Source organism: Eurosta solidaginis, chromosome 1, assembly GCF_040869045.1.
Source record: "Eurosta solidaginis isolate ZX-2024a chromosome 1, ASM4086904v1, whole genome shotgun sequence".
NCBI lineage: Eukaryota > Metazoa > Arthropoda > Insecta > Diptera > Tephritidae > Eurosta > Eurosta solidaginis.
In genome coordinates, this window is record NC_090319.1 from 35013133 (window position 1) to 35032802 (window position 19670).

At 34.9% G+C, this 19670-nt stretch overlaps 1 protein-coding gene across 4 annotated transcripts in view; it reads right to left on the reverse strand.

Moving 5' to 3' along the window:
* Nucleotides 1-19670, reverse strand: part of LOC137251433 (organic cation transporter protein-like) — a 224772-nt gene that overhangs the window by 131182 nt on the left and 73920 nt on the right. For all 4 annotated transcript variants that reach the window (XM_067786005.1, XM_067786015.1, XM_067786035.1 and 1 more), the window contains exons 2-5: nt 11226-11613; nt 8820-9087; nt 3731-4187; nt 2076-2256 (exon numbers count right to left, since the gene is read on the reverse strand). In XM_067786005.1, the coding sequence (XP_067642106.1) occupies nt 2076-2256; nt 3731-4187; nt 8820-9087; nt 11226-11613 (1294 nt within the window). The remainder of the gene's footprint in view (nt 1-2075; nt 2257-3730; nt 4188-8819; nt 9088-11225; nt 11614-19670) is intronic.

Genomic DNA, 19670 nt, shown 5'->3' on the forward strand with positions numbered 1-19670 from the left:
AAAACATTGACAAATAAAAGGGAAAATTTGATCAGAAAATATGCATCGTATACTGTAGACATTTCAAAATCGCATTTTTATCTTTTTTTACTTATTTTGGGAAGGGTACGTTAACTGTGATAAGGGGGGTGGGAGCGAAATATGAACACGTTTTTGCTGTTGCTGTAGTAGTAGTAGGTGTTGTTGTTCCTTGTTGTAACAGTATCCCCCAAGTTTTTAGAAGTTTAATGGATGTCCTTTGCCTAATATAGATTCAGTACGTTCCGGTAAGAAGCTTTATTAAGGTACTAGCTCAACCATCACAGGAACGATTTAATATGACCCCATTGAACCTTCTAGGCCATCCCATCCCCACCCCTAATTGATGTTGAGAATACGGTTGTGGAAGCTTTGAATTACGCTTTTCAACACCTTTAATACCATTAACAGGTTGTGTTTCGCTCTTCAACCATTGAGACTATTTTCTATAAGTATTAAGCCCAAGTTTCTACTTTCAAAAAACAAAAAAAAAAAAAATTTCAAAAAAAAAAAAACAATTTATATAAAGAAGAAACAAGTCTTAAAAACCCCCTTTGTAAATTGTTTTGCTGTTAAAATTACAAAATCTGTGGTCAAGGGCACATTTTATAAGGAATTCCATTATGTAAAGGAATTGTTTAGAATTTTTATTATCTTCATTTGTGCGCCCTTAAAAACCCTTTTTGTGTTATTTACTCTACTTCATTTGGCCTCTGAAATACGTTACTTAAAAACTGATTGAAAAATTTCAAATTATACATTTTCTACTTATTTTAACCCGCGCACCAACTCGCAAAAATTGTTTCGCCTTTTGATACTTTGTCTCGGTGCGCTGAATTATAAGTGAAGTTCCAAGTTTGTAGCTCAATGGTAAGTTTCTTAAAAGTTTGAGTCCCGCTTGCCCCTTCCATTGAATTGATCGCAAGACTGCATCCTATCTGAGGGATTCCATTGCCCGATAGCAATTGTGGAAGTGAGAAGAATGTTATATGAGTTTGTTTGAGATTATATGAGTTTGAAAATAAATTGTTCTATCATGCAGTGACTTCTACTTGTTGGGCTTCCATTCTGCCTAAAGATTGCCTTCACGATAACAAAAACTTATCTTGTTCGCTTGTTTGTTCGTTTCGTAAAGCACTATTACCCATTAGTACCTCTAAGAAGAGAGAAGAAGTTTTCCAGTATTTTTGGGGGTAGTAGCAAAATGCAACCGATTTTCTTACCTTCATACATATTGTGACGAATACTAGCAACACTAAGCAACACATATGTACATACACGCAGCGGAGAAGCAACGCCCAACCACATGGATATATCTGAGATACTCCCGAAAGTATGCAACGGTTGTGCAAGTGTCGCTCACACATACAAGCGCATGGGGTTTGAGAGAAGCTATAAAATTATGCATCTGTAGTTACAGCTGAGTAATTTTATAGCTGATAACTAACTAGTAAGTTCTGGAAATAGAGAAGCCTAGAAATATGCAACGAGGAAACCAGACAATATAAAAGGCAGCAACAGTAGAGGCATGACAATCAGTTTGATTTAAGACGCTATCTGGCGAGCAATAGTAGTGTTATTCTGAAGTACTTTAATTTCATTATTGAATAGTGGAGTTATTTATTCAACAGTTTGGTGATTCGAATGTTAGTAGAAGGTTGCAAATAAACGGAATTGCACTAAATTCGTTACAATATGTATTTGTAGTCCTACCTATTTTGCTCCTCTCGTTAAGAGTATGATCGTCGTGTATGGAATGATAAAGTACGTTTTCGAAGCATAAAAATAAATAGAAATTTGAAAGGGTTTTCAAAGTTTTGCTGAGAGATAAACTGTGTTCAACCTTGTGTCATCTTCAGCGTCACTCTTCGAACGAGAGCGAGAGAAATTTGACCAAGAATGATGGAAAAAAGTTCCATTATAAACACAAATCATTTTACAATCTTCAGTTTTGAGCTATATTCAAATCACTTTTAAAAAAGGAAATGGATGCGAACTTCACTTTCACTTTATTTTTTGATGAAAACTGCCCATCTATGATTTGCGCCAATACTCACCAATAATAGCCATTGTAACAACTGGTAGTTGATTTTCATCTCTTGTTGAAAGTAGATTAGTGGCTAAACAAAGTACACCTGGCACCAGCATATAAGCTATGAGACTACGCCGCAATCCAACTTTTAGCACAACAAAAATGCTAATTAAAACGGAAAGTGCTTCAAGTGCACCGCCGACGATCTATGTGGAAGAGTTTAAAATTTAAAAAAAGTGGCATATTTTTGAGGAATGATTTAGTACATTATACGTATGTATGTATAGAATTCACATTAGCTTCCACCAAATATATTGACCTCGTATTAAGATAGGTCCTACGTTGATCCGAAGGAATAGAGGTTTTTCGGCTTTGAACCCGAAAGTAACATTCGAAGTTGAACTACAATTTTTTAAATTTTAATTGGAAATTTCAGAACATGAGTTGTAATTTACTGTACATTAGTTGTGATTTCCCGATTTGAGTTTTCTGAATTCGAATTGCGATTTTTAGAATTTGAGTTGTAGTCTGTAGATTTATTTTTGAATTCAGGTTTTCTGAATTTGAAATGAAAGCTCTGTAACTCCGAGTTTAGGTAGCAATTTTCTGAATTCGAAACGTGCTTTTCTCAACTGTAATTGAAATTTTCTGAATTCAATTTTTAACTTTCTGAATTTGATTTAAAATTTTCTAAATCTTTTGAATTTGGAAGGTTATTTTTTTGATTTTGAAATGCAATTTTCTGAACTTAAATTGCAATGTTCTGAGTTCTAATTGAAGTTTTCTGAATTCAAATTGTGATGTTCTGAATTCATGAATTGGAATTTTCTGAATCTTAAATGATATTTCCTGAGTTTCTGAATTTGAATTGCAATGTTCTGAATTCTTAATGCGGTTTTCTGAATTCAAAGTATAATTTTCTTATCTTGCATTTATTTTCTGACTTCAAACTGCTATGTTCTGAATTTTAATTGCATATTCTGAATTTTAACTGTAATTTCTTGAGTTTTCTGAACTAAATTTTAATTTTCTGAATTTTAATTGTAATTTTAGAATTCGAAATAAAATCCTTCTGCCTTTCGATTTTTATTTTCTGAATTAAAATTGCAATGCCCTGAATTCCAATTTTAATTTTCTGAATTCGAACTACAATGTTCTAAATTTAAATTGCACTTTTATGAATTTGAATTAAAATTCTTTTATTTGAATTTTAAGTTTATAAATTTAAATATTGTGTTGTTGAATTTATACAAAAATTTTCTGAATTTGGATTGCAACGTTCTGAATTTCAATTTCAATACTCTGAGCTTAAGTTGCAATGTTCTGAATTAAGATTGTGAATTTCTGAATTTGATTTTTATTTCATGAATTTAAATATTCTGAATATTAAATGTAATATTTTAAGTTGTCTGAATTTAAAATGTTAATTTCTGAATTTTAATTGCAATTTTTGAATTAAATTAAAAATTTTCTGACTTTGAAATTTTCTTAATTTGAATTTTTAACTTCTGAATTTAAATTGTTGTTTTCAAAATTTGAATTTTTAATTTCTGAATTAAATTTTTATTGAATTTGAATTTCAGCCTGAATTCAGACAAAACAGAATTTCTGAAACTCAATTGCAATTTCCTGCTAGCTAACCAAATCACACCCTTCACCCCCTTTCTTTGTATTACTTACATTATTCAGGTAAATATTGCCGCCCAAATTGCTCAAATGCAATGTCAATCCATAATAAATGATAATCAATGTCAACCAAACAATCAAATTTAAACAAGTTGTACGCCAATAAAACCGATTAAAAACAACCCTCAATGGATTGTCATGAGTTGTGGGATTAGCTTCGTTAGCATCGGGATTAATTGCTCCGCAATTGTTGGTAGCTCGTTCAGCGGACACCATAAAGGCGGGTAGCTGTTGTTGCTGCTGTTGTTGTTGTAATATAGTTTGCTCATTGCTATGATTTGTTTGTGTTGTTCTACTCTTTAATGGTGGCGGTGCTGCAGCTTCTAATGTTTTGCGATAATTTGGTGGCAGTATGCGATGATTGAGACGTGCAGCTCGCTCGACTAAGGAGTAAAGTTCATTGAGCCGTCCTTGTGCAAGCAACCAACGTGGTGATTCTGGCATGCAGTACCTGCAGTTGAAAGGAGAAAATGGGAAATTAGAAAACTATGTATATACATTAAAGAAAAGAATGAGGGGCCGAAAAACGGAATAAACTTATTAAGCTTCAGTTAAATTGGCCGGTCTGTAAGGAGCTAACATAGACTGAATGTGTTTTTGGTTTTACCAGAAGTTTGTTTGTTCTTGTTGTAGCGATAAAAATACTCCCCGAGGTTTTGAAAGTTTACTTGACGACCAAAAAAAAAAAATAAATAAATAAAAGAACCACATCACAACCAAGATCTATATTATAAAATAGCACTATCATGTAATAGCTGTACACTACCACAGAACGTGCTGAGTCATTTCCTTCTGCAGCCGCTCGTTGTACATCTGCTTTGTCACAGACCGCCCGCTGATAGAGTTTGTAGCGATCTATTAGCGCCACTGTGAACGACTGCTTCATCACTTCGTTCATATTTCGCGGATAACTGGTGTCGCATCGTTAGTCCTCTTTTAAACATCAACTAATATGGAGTTAAGTGCCACTTTTGTCTATGCGCAAAACATTGACGGACTTCGAGAAAATTTTGAAAGGGATAGAACTGCATTGTACATAATCGTGGACCATTATGGGACTACCTCTGCACAGTGTCGTGGATATTTCAGGATGACTTCGGAATCTTTTCGAGACTGTATCGGAACCTTATCGGTACAACTTGAGGATCATTTCCGATTTTAGGTATCGTTTGCGACAACTTCAGAATCACTTGCGGATTATTTGAGTTTGGGCATAATTTCGAGTAAACTTCGGTGCCGAAGTAGTCTCAAAATGGCAAAGAATATACGACACAGTTCCGTCTATCTATGAAAAAAAAATAAATAAATAAATAAAATCCAGTCTCTATTCCGATATATAAAAAACCAGAAACAAATAGAATAAGCTGCCCAAATCTCAGCTTTCATTCGGAAGCCGGTTGGTAGTCTTTTAATGCCTTGGTTGATAAAGAGACAAGGGCAAGGAGATCTTCTTCCTATTCTTGTAGTATAGTCGCCACATATAAAAGACCAATACTCAGTGAGTTTTATTGGGAATGTTGATTTAGAAGAATCATTACAACAACACTTGAATAAGCAAAAACAACCAGGATATCAAATACAGTTTTTATGTACATACATGTATGTATGTATGTTATCCTATTGGGCCTTGTATGTATGTATAGAAGCACGTATGCAACGTAACGGTATTGTAGTGAGGGAAAAAATAATTGAAATGAATTTACTACTTTGATGTGATTGCGGCTGGGAGAGTTATATACTTTTCTTTTACATGTATGTGCATTAGGGTGTACTGTAAATTTATAAAGTTTTCAAGAAATTTTGTTATTCAATATCAGGGATCGTAACAGGTTTATGATAAACTATTTTTATTATATCTACTTTCTGAATTTCTTATTTTTCTTTGTTTATCTTGCAAAAATACAGTGAGCTCGCGATAATATGAACTAATCAAAACGGGGTATGTTCATTTTTGCGAGATTGTTCATATTCACGAAATGTGCAAAAGTTCAGTTTTATTGATTACGAAGAAGTGTTTTTGTGATTTTGAATAAAAATAAATGAATTTAGGTAAAAATTAGTTCCGTTGTTTTTTCTTTAAATTCGTTTTGCTTGTTCTTTTGTCCACTTTGAAGAGACCTCTTCTTTATTAAGCCACGCGCACCCATTGGCGGCTATCCCTTAAGCTGGCTCAAATGCATCTAATTTGCATCAGTTATCAAGACAAATGCAAAGATGTAAAGAACTTTCTATTATCTATCTGTATATACATATTGCCTGGGCTGATAACGGAATGATACCTAGAGACTTGTATCTATGTATATTGTAACATCTGATGGTGGCAGCATAACGAGGGTAAAGGAGTAAAGCTCATATAGCTGGTTATATAACGGAAGCGCAATAAAAGGAGATCTTGTCTCTCGCAAACTTTGTTGAAACCCCGTTTGATTCCAAGTGGCTCGAATAAGCCCTTAGCAATCATACGAAGCCCAAAGCAAGAGATTTTTTGACGTTTATATACTAGAGTTTGTGCCAAAAGTTCATATTTTAGAGTTACCAGTGGAAGCGAAAAAGTGTCAATATTTTAGGGTGTTCTTTTATTCGGGTGTTCATATTATCACCAGCCCACTGTAATAGTTATTTTTTTAGTTTTATATTTTGCTAGGAAAAGCAGAATTATTTGTTAAGTATTTTATCTCGCTCGGAAGATAACAGTTATTTTTTGCGTTTTTTATTTCGCTGTGAAAATAATGGCCTGTAAAGACGAAAATAAAAGTGGCTTCATGAATTATGTGGCTAAAATTGTTCAAACCAATCACAAAAACATTTTCAAAAAATTTCGGAAACTCAAGAAGTCTGCATGAAAATTACGAACTTTTATTTAAATTTGCCAATCAATTTTAGTCTGAAAAAGTACAGCTGACAGCTTTTTCTTGATTATTTTCCATGCAACGCTTTGGCACAACAATATGTCAGTTAATTGAAATCAATGCAAATTTTTTTTTTGATTTAACATTCTTCTGAGCCGCGAATTGGTTGAATTTGCTTGGCCATCACCTTGTACAGATTCGGCTTGCATTAATCCTTGACAGTATTCTTCTTAAATTATCGAAAATAAAAAATGAAAGATGAAATGCGCTAAAATTTGCCACTGCTGTTTCATGTTCGTGTTGGATGAGAGTAAAAGTTCTGCTGCAAATTAAACACCCTAATGAACATATGTGCTTCGGTTTAGCCTTCTAAGTAGGGACGGAAACTATTATTCCTTTTATTATATAATTCCTTGCAAAATTATTAATTTTGGACTTATTAATATATTTGGATCAAGATACAAATTATTTTCCCATTTTTATTACCTGAGTCCGATAGAACTAGTTAAACTCAGACTTAAAAAAAAAGTCCGGAAATAAAAGTTAAATCCGGACTTTTATTTTTTAAGGCCAAAATAAAAGTCCGGCTGGATAACAAAGAAACAGCTTATCCGAAATAATTTTTTTTTTAATTGGATAAGCCGTTTTTTTGTTATCAAACCCGACTTTTATTTTGGCATTAAAAAATAAAAGTCCGGATTTAACTTTTATTTCCGGACTTTTATTTTTTGAAAAGTCCGACTTTAATTAGTTCTATCGGAATCAAAAAATAAAAATATAGATTTTACTTTTATATGTGGACTTTTATGAAAAAGTTCGAAAAATAAAAAGGATGCATGATTCGACATGATATTGCTAAAGGGATACCTGACAACTCAAACATTTTCACTTAGGACAATTTTTTGACCCGGACTTTTTCGACTCCGAAAAAAAAAAATTATTTTATCTTCTGTCCCTGCATCTAAGTAGGTTTTGCAGTAATCCATGTTAGAGCATTTAAAGAATACCTTTCCAATGGAATACAAAACAAATAAAACAAGTAAGGAAGTCTAAGTTCGGGTGAAACCGAACATTACATACCCAGCAGTACACTTTTGTGTGCTTAATAGTGTTACAAGGCTGCGCAATAATACATTTACATATGATTCTATTCTGAAATTGCTTAGTCATAAAAGGAGCGGTGCCACGCCCATTTTTTTAAAATGTGAAGTTTGTCCTATTTATTGTTATAAATCCACTTGTGAAATGACATACCATTGATATAAAGCTCTTTTTTGCAAATATATAGCTTATGTTATTCGTCCATGACCCTTTTAAAAATCTTTTATATAAGAGTGGGCTTGATCCTTAACCGATTTCGTTAATTTTTCTTCAAAGCATTCCTTATAGCAACGGCATCCTCTCTGCCGAATTTCGTTATAGGTTTACGTTATAGTTTAAACGATTTTTGATTTATGATTAATAATATTTGTAAAATGATTTTATCACAAGTGGGTGGTGCCACGCCCATTTTAAAAAATGTGCTCAAATTCAGTCCACACGTCAAATTTCAACATTCTAGCTGTGTTATTTACTAAATAATCAGGTTTTTATGTTTTCCAAAATTCAACCTATCTATTCTGGGTCCAGATAAGCTCGTGTACCAAATTTGGTCAAGATATCTCAATATTTACTCAAGTTATCGTGTTAACGGACGGAAGGACAGACGAATCGACGGACGGACAGGGCTCAATCAATTTTTTTTCGATACTGATGATTTTGATATATGGAAGTCTATATCTATCTCGATTCCTTTATACCTGTACAACCAACCGTTATCCAAAGTTATAATACCCTGTATAATACCTGTATTTACAGCTGGGTATAATAAAATCAAATGAAAGTGAAAATGTCACAAAAATGTTGGATTTGAATGAATCAATAGAAAGCAAAACATGGTTACTCGATGGCCTCGATTGAGGTGAAATGAAATAGATTTTTTTTTTTAATTTCAATAAATTGGTTATCATTGAACAGCTAAGAAAAGGGTCGTTTCATAAAGATAAAAGAAAAGAAAAGCTTAATGAAATTTAAGTATACTTAACAGACACATTTCAAGTCGTTCAAGCAGATAAAACATTTAAAACACTAAAGGAAAAGGAGGAAGTGTGTCTACCATACGAAAGTTCAGCTTAGGGTTAACTGAATAAGCAGGGCTTTTTTTTTGAATCTTTTAATTATTTTTTTAAACTTACCAAATCAACAAAAAGCTCAGCCACGGCAGGGATACAATCAATTGTAAATTCCGCCAATCGCGTACAAAATATGCAATGCAGGCCATAAGGATGTAAGAAATTGGTATCGGCACTATATTGAGGATACCAGTAATCGTTCGCCATTTTCCAGAAACAAGCTCCACTACAAGCACAAAACTAACCACGGTAACAGTCATCGAAGCGAAGCCCGATATTACACGCAACGACATGAACATGGTCGTATTAATGGAGTAAGCCACTAATGTACCTGAAAACAATAAAAATATTAAAATATAAGAACTTTTATTAATTTGGAAATATTAGGGAGAAGAAAGAAACGAAGATGATGCAGAGACAAATGACGTCATGTTAACAGTCATGGGAACGGTTATGGTTACGGGCATAGGGACATTTATTGCTACGGCCATGACAACGATTATGATATCAGTAATGGTTACGGTCATGGTAAAATGTGTGGCTAGTGATAAAATTACGGTTACGGTTATGATAATAGTTGATTATGGTTATGCTACGTAAATGATAATGGCAACGGCTAGATTATAGTACTGTAAGGGCTACGGATACGGCCATGGCTTCGGGTTAAATAACGATTAGGGTAATTGTTATGGTTTCAATTACGGTTATGGCTAATGTTATGGTTACGGTTCCAGCAATGTTTCAATAAATATCACGGTTGCGTTCACGATTACCCTACCAAAAGAAGTTACTGGTACCGTTATCCAAAATAAATTATATTGGCATGCTGCATCGATATATTTATCCAGGAGATGGCATACCAAGGTGCCTACGGGAGATGAAAGAGTGTACATTGGGCTGGATCGATTTGTACGGACGAAAGTTAACCAATATCGCGCCATCGATTTTTCGATAGGATTTGGGCTCAGGAAAAAAAAACGTTCCACTACGCATACCCAAAAAAATAATTTTCGAGCCTGCGAAATTTAATTTTTTTTTTTACTTTTTTTCGACTTTGATTTTTAAAGTTTTTTTCGTGACCTACTAAAAAAATTTTCATATGTATACCCTGTCCGACCCAAATATGTCCGCTAAAAACGTTGTCGATAAGTTTTTTGAAAAAAAAAAAAAAATCATAATAATATTTTTTGGGTCGGACAGGGTATACATGAAAATTTTACAATGAAATGAAAATTTTTTTAGTAGGTCATGAAAAAAACCTTAAAAGGTCGAAAAAAGTAAAAAAAAATGAAATTTCGCAGGCTCGAAAATTATTTTTTTTTGGGTATGCGTAGTGGAACTTTTTTTTTCTGAGGCCAAATCCTGTCGAAAAATCGATGGCGCGATATCGGTTAATAAATCAACCCAGTCTTGTGTACATGCCATAATCCGCTCACTATAAATTACGCCTTTATTACGTACAACAAAGCACCACAGTATTTGATATAAACCCTTGGAGTCTCTCCGGCCGCTGAGCTATTTGAGCTATTGATGCTGTATGAGAGAAGTAAGTTGCTGCACCTCAGGGACTGAATGGATGGAATCTTTTCACATTGATTGCGATGCTCAACGCGACCCGGCACTCATTGCTCCCTACACTATTAAGGTTATGGTTCGATTCGGATGTGATTGGAACATAAAAGACAGTCTATGGCACCTTATGTGGTACTGTAGCGCACTGGTGAAGTAGACTCAAGTTTCTTGTAAACTCGTTTACCAAGAGACTACCAGAGCTGAAGAATGTTAGGTCGTAGGATCTTCTCAAGTATCTGGACTCTATGGAATGGATAAGGTGGGACCGTACCCACACGCTCGCTATTTGGAATCAGAGTGGTCTGCCCACGCCAACTAACCATGCTTTATAGTATTATGCAACATAACATAGTAAAACGTAACATACTATGATATAACATAACATAACATAACATAACATAAAATAACACAACATAACATAACATAAAATAACACAACATAACATAACATAACATACCATACCATAACATAACATTCCATGACATAACATAACATAACAACATTATAAAATAACATCACTCAATGTAACATAACACAGTCTAGCATAGCATAACAACATTGCTTGACATACAGGCATAGTATGATATACACAATAGCGTAACATAACAAAGCTTTGCAACGCACAACATTGGGAAAATTTAATATAAATGTAAAATTACATAAATAAGCGTAGCTAAACGTAATATAAAATTGCGTAAAATTACATTAAGTAACATAACATTGCTTGACCATAATATAACAAGGTAGAGCACTATATAACAAAGCAGGACACAACATAAATGTTATAACTTAATAATATACTATCATTTAGCTCTTTGAAGGTAGAAAATGCTTGCGATTCCTTACCAAAGGTTCATTCCTAAAATCATACGCAAAATAATTATTGACTCAACTCACCAGCAACTATTTGCACCAATACAAAAGCCATCAGTGTATGCTTGCGTCCAAAACGATCGGATATCCAACCACTCGATACACTACCCAATGCTGCACCAGCTAAGAAGCTCATTTCCATTACGCTAATCAACTCTTTCCGACTACAAACCAAATCAAATTCTTCAACTATGGAGCGAGCACCAATCTCTTCTGAGGAGAACTCAAATTTGGTGCATGGTATGAGCTGAGATGATCCCAAGATATTCAGAGGTAATAAATCAGGTAATTGACTGTAATTAAGATTTAATATTGAGCACGCGCCAACTGGTTGACTTAAATTACGCCAAAGCGACACATCCATGTCGGGTGCATTGTCGGGGCGGGCGCACCAAAAATCCTTGACGGCAGTCTAGAAGAGGGAGGTTAAGGAAATTAAATAAAATTACAGATATGAGTGTGGGTATAGAAAACATGAAGATTTCTGGATATGGGTGTGAATTATAACGATTGTAATAGTTAAATATTTTACGGTGAAAGTCGTTTTTCTACGATTTTCTTTTAAGTTTTATTTTCAAGTCATTTGGCAAACACTTCGAGTGTATTTCTGCCATGAAAAGTTTTTCAGCGAAAATTCATCTGCTTTGCAGGTGCCGTTTGGAGTTGGCATAAAACAAGTAGGTCCCTTCCGCCAATTTCCAAGGAAAATTAAAAAAAAAGCATAACACAAATTGAAAGAGAAGCTCGGCCTAAAGTACTTTCTTTTTGTAATTCACTTACATATATATATTTCGGAACATTTTCTAGCCATCTCATTTGAAAATTCATTTTCTTCAATATCGCTTTGCCCTGGAACACAGCAAAGGTGTCTTATAAATGCCAGAGAGGATCCACACCTCCGCACAACTTGCGTCTTTATCACATTGGATTCCAATATCCTCAAGCCGCCTGGCTGTCGACAAAGATCATCATTACATTGATGTCTGGAATTGTGCTATCCTGACGCAGTCTTGCCGCTCTCTCTATAGCATAGGCATACGACTGGAAGTCGCTGTATCAGGAAGTCGGTACGATTGATTTACCTGCAGATTCAATTCCGTCTTCCATTTTCGAGTCGTCTGTGTAAATTATAATGCCACTACTCCTGTCTAGGCTTTTCTCCCATTCCTCCCTTGCAGGATATCTTATGTTTTTCACTTTAAAAACAAAAACCACCGTGATATGGTTAGTGACGGACGTTAGATTAGTTGTAATTCTGTTTAATCGACCCCTTGTAAAGTCATCTAATAAAGTATCGAGCACGTATTCCCGTAATCGATGAGACCCTTTCGCGGCCAATCCCTGCACGAACACTTGTAGAGGCATCAAGTGAAAAATTATGTTTAACCCTTTCTGAGGTGCGCTGCTCACTACGCCTTACTTAACCAGGCATGCTAGCCTTTGCACCCCAACTCTACTTTTATTGCTCTTTTTTGTCTGGCGCCTTCCACCAGATCAGATTCCCATACGTTACGTACGAATTTCTGTGTTGTAAATGCGAGGGATGACATGCGGTGATGGGCTACAGCTCCTCCCGAGAGTCCTTTGCAGATAAAGTACGCTGTCTGAGCTTTCTTTGATCCCACCGCAAGGTCACTTTTTAAGCCTAATTTTTGACTTGAGTTTTTAATAACTATTATTTTTCGAGCGAAATGAAAAACGTAGAATAATATACCAATAATTTTCTGACCGAAATAATAAGTTAAACAAATTTTCCAAAACAAATAAACAGCTAAAAAAATAAAATTTTTTTTAAAAGCAAGATAAAAATCTTAGAAAATAACTGTTATCATTCGAGCGAAATAAAAGTGTCAAAAAATTGTTATTATTGTGGCGACTATTAGCAACTTCGATAAGTCACTATGCTATACAAAAACAGTAAAGCAAGCAAACATGTAAACAGCGAAGCTAACAGCGAAGAGAATATTTCACATACATACATGAAGTCAGCAGCTAAGAGCTTATTACACACACATATGCACGCATATAACTAGAAGACGAACGTGAATATCAGATACAGAAATGAGAAATAAATAAGCAACTATTCGAGAAGGCGTTCATGAAAAGTATAGACCTTAGAAGAAATGGGCGAACGAGTTAACCGAGAGTATAAAAGCACACGAGTATTGTAATTGTGTAGTACTACTACTACAGCAGAATCTTAAATAAAAGACGTATTGCTTTACTGAATATTTGAGTTATTTGTTCGACATTTCAGCGATTCGAACGATGGCAGAAAGTGAAAAATAATCAGAATTGCCTAAAATTCATTACATTACTTTCGATTTTTATAATAAAGTAACAAAAAGATATTTGGGTGGCCTTAATACTTCAGTCTGATTTTTTTGCCTAAAATTTTGATCAATAACAATTATATGCAATCTCTGGTGACTTATAAGTAAAATTATTGCAGTCAAGGTATTTGCCTTTCACCTTAAGCCATCATTATCTATAAAACTCTGCTCATAAACTTACTATAATTGCAAATTTAAAAATAAAATTAAAGAAAAAAACTTTTTTAAAAATAAGCTTTTATTATTAAAATTAAAATTTAAATCAACTAAAAAGTAAAAAATTAATTGACTGTAAAGAAATATAACACTTTATAAGTTCATTGTAACCTTTAACGATAATTATGCTTCTTCATCTGCGACAAAAAAATTCCATATTTTACATAATTATATATTTTCAACAGTGAAATTTTACACCTAAATTATTAAATCTTACAGTTTATATCACAGTCCTAATTGTTCTAATAAAAGCGTGTTAAATTTTGATGGTATAATTAAGAAACTTTAGGACCTCCTTTTCTTGCTATCACAATGTAAAATTTGTTTAAGTTTTGTTCTTAGTTCAACCATACCACCAACTGAGGTAGCGTATCAGTCAAATGTATTTAAATACCGTAGAGTTTTAGCAAACCATGTTAAGGGCTTGGTCTTTAACCGATTTTGATTATCTTCCCTCAGTCTATATAATTCGACGAGAATAGTGTCTCTGCCAAATTTCAATGTAACATCTTTAAGGGCTTTTGATTTACGGCTTGTTAAACTTCAAAATTTTCTTTTAAATGTGGGTGGTGCCACGCTCATATTCCAAAATCATTTGCAATTTATGTTTTGCGTCATAAAACCAAACCACCTGCCAAATTTCATTAGCTTAGCGGTATTCTCTTTGAATAAACTCATTTTTTCTAAATTTTCGGTATCGAAAAAATGGGCGTGGTTATCGTTCGATTTCGCTAATTATACGGTTTTATTTAGGTTGGTTGCCTCCACGGCCGTTGTGAACGAATCTTGTAATTAAAATTTAAGTAACTTCCCGATAAGCTACAAGCTTGAAACTTGGAATGTAGTTCAGAACCCGATGACAATGCAATAATCAGAAACAAACCGTCGCTAGGTGGCGCAAGGATCGAGATATTCACAAAAATCGTATTTGTGGTCCGATTTGATTTGGTCCATATTTGGAACACATAATACATACATGAATAGAAAGCGACCTATGATGCCCAATTTGGCTCATATTTGGAACAAATATTGCATACAGTCCGGTAGAAGTGACATCAAAATATTTTGGAGTTAGAGGAGGGACAAGCATACGTGGCGCAGAGTCGAGTAAAGTCTTTGGAAGGATTATGTATTTACTAGGTACTAGTCATCACACTCCTTATCAATCTATGGCGTTGATCAGACAATTAAATAAAAGCGTTGGACGCGTCATATTTCTATTGATAGTCATAAGTAAAACCAACTGAACCTTAATCAGGTTATGCTACGCCTAATAGTTTTAGAAATTTCACGCGCCCAACGCTTTTATTTAATTGTCTGATCAACGCCATAGATTGATAAGGAGTGTGATGACTAGTACCTAGGACCTACCTAATTATTTTCTAGCTTTTCGTATTATTATTACTTCATGTAAGTATTGTTTTCAATAAAACCGTTTAACTTAAAATTTTTTTTTAAATTATTTTATTTTTAATACCAATCTGTTCTGGGTACAGATAAGCCCGTAAACCGAATTTGGTGAAGATATTTCAATATTTGCTCAATTTATCGTGTTAACGGACGAACAGACGGACGGACGGACATGGCTTAATCAAATCTTTTTCGATACTGATGATTTTGATATATTGAAGTCTATATCTATCTCGATTCTTTTATACTTTTACAAGCAACCGTTTTCCAGTTAAAGTTATAATACCCTGTGTACAAGTACAGCTGTGTATAAAAATAATCCACCAACTTCTTGCCACATACCTATCCACTTCCATATATGGGTAAAAAAAACTATAACATTCATCCTAGGCCCGGTTTTTCAATACAGTTCAACTCAGTTTGTCAGTTAAACTACGCTTAAACATATTCTGCAGTTTTTCAGTCTACTTTAACTGAAGTTTAAGCTGAGCTTAAGCGGTCGATCTGACATGGTTAAACTCTAGTTAACCTATCAGTTACTTGTGTTCGTTCAAAATGGCGTCGAATATACCCAACAAGCATTTGGGCTTGAGTACCATTAGAGCTCATGTTGATAACTAGGCATACTTCTAAAATCTTAAGAATTGTTTCGAAACAGTGGCTCAACTCGAGAATCATAACGTACTCAGAAAAAGAGGACATTTTTTATAAAGCAAAAAATGCTATTACTTGAAAAAATTTAATTCCCAACTTGTGGTTCTCTAACTGGACTCGATGTAAGATTCCATACTACAGTATTTTCACGAAAATAAAAAAAATATATATATAATTTATTTTTTATTTATTACGCTTCATTATTGCTATCAACCAGGTGTTTATTTCTGACAATAAACAGCTGTTGGTTTTGGTGTTACCTCCTTGGAGATTTTATTTTCAACTCCACCTTAACTCGATATCCAATGTAGGATATCAACTGGAGAAATGTGTTGAATATTCATTTGAGAACTGTACATTTCTAAAAATCTCTCAAAGGTCGGAAAATAATTTAAGAATGACGCCTTAAGGAGGGTTTCGATGTTGGAAATTCGAGAACTTTACATTTTACAAAATTTCTCAAAGGTAGGATAGTGATTGCAGAATAAAGTTGGATATCTACTCGAGAAGTATCTGATTTAAGAATAATTAAATAATGATGTTGGATATCACCTCCGGAACTAAATATATTTCGCTGGAGAAATTTTTTTCCATGTTTGTTGGGTAAACAAAATCCAGCTGTTGCCGTATCTACAAATTATCTAGACAATAAAAAAAAACCAATGTTGCCACACAAAACAGCATACCCCAAAGGCGGCCTTAAGCTGTGACTGAAAAACTTCTCAGTACATTAACTGGAGTTTAAATTTGACTAGAGTTTAAGCAAACTTAGTTTAAGCTTAGCTTAACCAACTACTGAAAACCGGGTCTTATTCTGTCATTTAAATAAATCAACCTAGATTAGAAGAATTCTTGTGTTCAAACTTCAAGTGACCTAATTTAATCGGATTTGTTATTAGTGAAGATTTTTTGCTATAATAAATTCAAAGCTTAAGCTGCAATTCAAACAAAACGCTTTGCAATTTAACGATATTTGTTTGAAGTTTGAACACAAACAGATTTCCAATTAGATTGAATGGTAAATAATAACATGGAAAACATAAGAAATGTTTTATGAATACAAATTAATAGTTACGTTTTTAAAAAAAAAAATAAAATAAAATCTGGTTACAAATGGCAAGAACGTGACCTGCTCGAGTAGGTTGTACACATGTATGTATGTATGTGTATTTGCGATAATTTTAGCATAACTTACCAAAAACAAAAAAAGTGAAATAAATTCCCACAATTGACATTGACATTTCATGCTCTATTTCAAGGAGAAGAGGACGCCATAGTAAACACCTGTTTGTTACTTACATCATTGACGCTTAACCGTTTAAGCGAGTTTACCCGCCCAAAATGGCAACCAGTCGCTTCTTTGCTAACCTAATAGGTGTTAGTCAATAACACGGAGGCAGTTGAACTCGCCTTTTATCAGCTCCTACTAAAGTGAAAAGCTGGTTGATTGTAGACTTACCAGGCCTGAAGCCGTACTCATACAGTTCAATCAGTCTGTCCATGATGGGCTTCAATCTTGTTCGATAGAACCTTAAATGTGGTTCTAAGACTGCTGATTCTGCAATAGTTGCTGCAGTTTATAGCATCGTCTTTTTTGGATTAGGCACTCTATGTGCATGAGACTTTACAACTTCTCGCTGCCGTATTTCAATAGGTCCGCAGAAAATCAGTCTGCTCCCCTATCCTTTTTGCATTTAAGTCTGGATATTCCTACTCGCACCTAGTCATGTTCGGCTGAATGAATATTAATGCATTTTTGCATAAGTGGGCCTAGGGTGAAACGGGGGGATGTGTGTGGGGGGTGTTATATGAGGATTGGTTGCATATTTTGTGTGAATGGCCGGGGTACTCGGATGTAAGGGACTTAAATAGTTGGGGTATTATATTTAAAGATATTGATAGCCGGTCGATTGAGTTGTTGAGTATGCCTCGGCTGTGTTTAGGCAGAAGAGACACAGGATGATAACTGGTGGTAAAAGTGTTTAGTGTGTTTGGGGGGTTCCAACTGGTCCGAAATAGGTGGAGACTCAACCAAAGTAGCCTGGGCTACAAAAGTCTAACCAAACACTTTAAAGCGTACTGATGATGATCTATCTGTGCAGCTATCATAAGTGTCTGAAAATTTCTATATTATATTCTAAGTTTAGTAATACTTCTTCCTTAGGGAATCGGGTGTGAGATGGAGCAATCTCGAATCCTGCTACCACACTACGCTCGTGTGGCCTGAATGGGACGCGAGATGTACAAGAAGTTTCCTTCTTCTTGGAAGGGGGACATATCTCTGGTGGTTGGACTTACAACCGGCCACATAGCAATCGGGAAGCATGCACAACGGCTGGGTGCTCTTTATAACTAATCATTATCACCCAGAATCTGCAAATACGAAGAGGAGATAGAAACAGTCAAGCATTTTCTTTGCCATTGTCCTGCGCTTTGGCGCAAGAGGAGGAAATCTTTGCAATTTCCCTTCTTTGACGATCTTTGTGAACTGGCTAAGTTGGAGCCTAAGAAATTCCTGACATTTGCTGAATCAGCCTGTTGGTTTGAGTATTGTAGAGATCCACGTGGTATTACAATGGGACCTTTTTGGGCCTAAGTGTACTGTTGCTCCAGTTGAGATAGGTCCCTCGAGAGTATCGTGGTGGCCGCGGCTGATATCCACATGTATTTAACTCGATTAGGGAGTTGCACCGCAACCTGGTGCCATGGCTCATAGATTGGAAAAGGTTTTAGATAGGCTTCCAAACCCATCAAGGTGATGGTGTTCACTCACATCATCAATTGGTACCAAGAAAAGCGATTTTTGGGAGCTGATCAAACGTCTCTTTATCGTAAGATTTGGCCGACGACGGCAGGTTTTCACGTTAAATCAATTAATTTCATTGCCCTTTCCCCTGTTAAAGACGATCATAAGCTTTCTCCACTTGCGTGGATTTCTACAGATGGCCACATCCTTCCTCTCTACTTATCGACAACAATTTCTTAAGACTTAGCAAAGTGTTCCGGTCTGGTAGCGATATGCATGCCAGCCCTACCTGGGTAGCGAAAACCTGTACTTCATACACATGCACTCTTCAAGGGCATATAATCAATATGGGAACGCGCATTTGTTCTTAAAATTTTTAGGATAAAAAAATGTTAAAAGAAAGATACTCGGGTATTTTGGCTTTTTTTCCGAATTTCAAAATATGTACTTTGGCCAGTACATATTAATTTTTCGTGTCTAGGAACCCAAATAGACCACTGTTTTGTTTGTATAAAAAAATAATGTAAGGCGCGATAAGCTCTGAAGAATTTTAGGCCGACCTTCTCTTCCAATTTACGTCGTGCTCCTATTACATTTTTCCTACAAATTGGCGAGACGGGACCTACTTGTTTTATGCCGACTCCGAACGGCATCTGCAAGGCAGATGAATTTTCACTGAAAGCTTTTCGTGGCAGAAATACGCTCGGAGTGCTTGCCAAACACAGCCAAGGGGCGACCCCGCTGTTCTTCTAATTGAAAAAACTTGTTTGTAAAATTTTTATGTTGCTTTGCCCGGGGCGTGAACCTAGGATCTTCGGTGTGGATGTCGGAGTACGCTACCGTCACACCACGGCGGCCGTTAGTTTTTTTAGAGTTGCGTATTATGCAGAACTGTGATCTTTGACGATTCGATGAACCTGACCTATGGCGCAATTGTTGGTAGTAGATATATAATTGAATAACCGCTAATATACCTAATTAAGTAATGAATTCGTATTATTATATATATTCATTATTATATGTGGCATACATATTTCTATATAAAATAATATACATAATTAAATGTAAATGTACATACATACATACATATGTATAAACAAGTCATATATT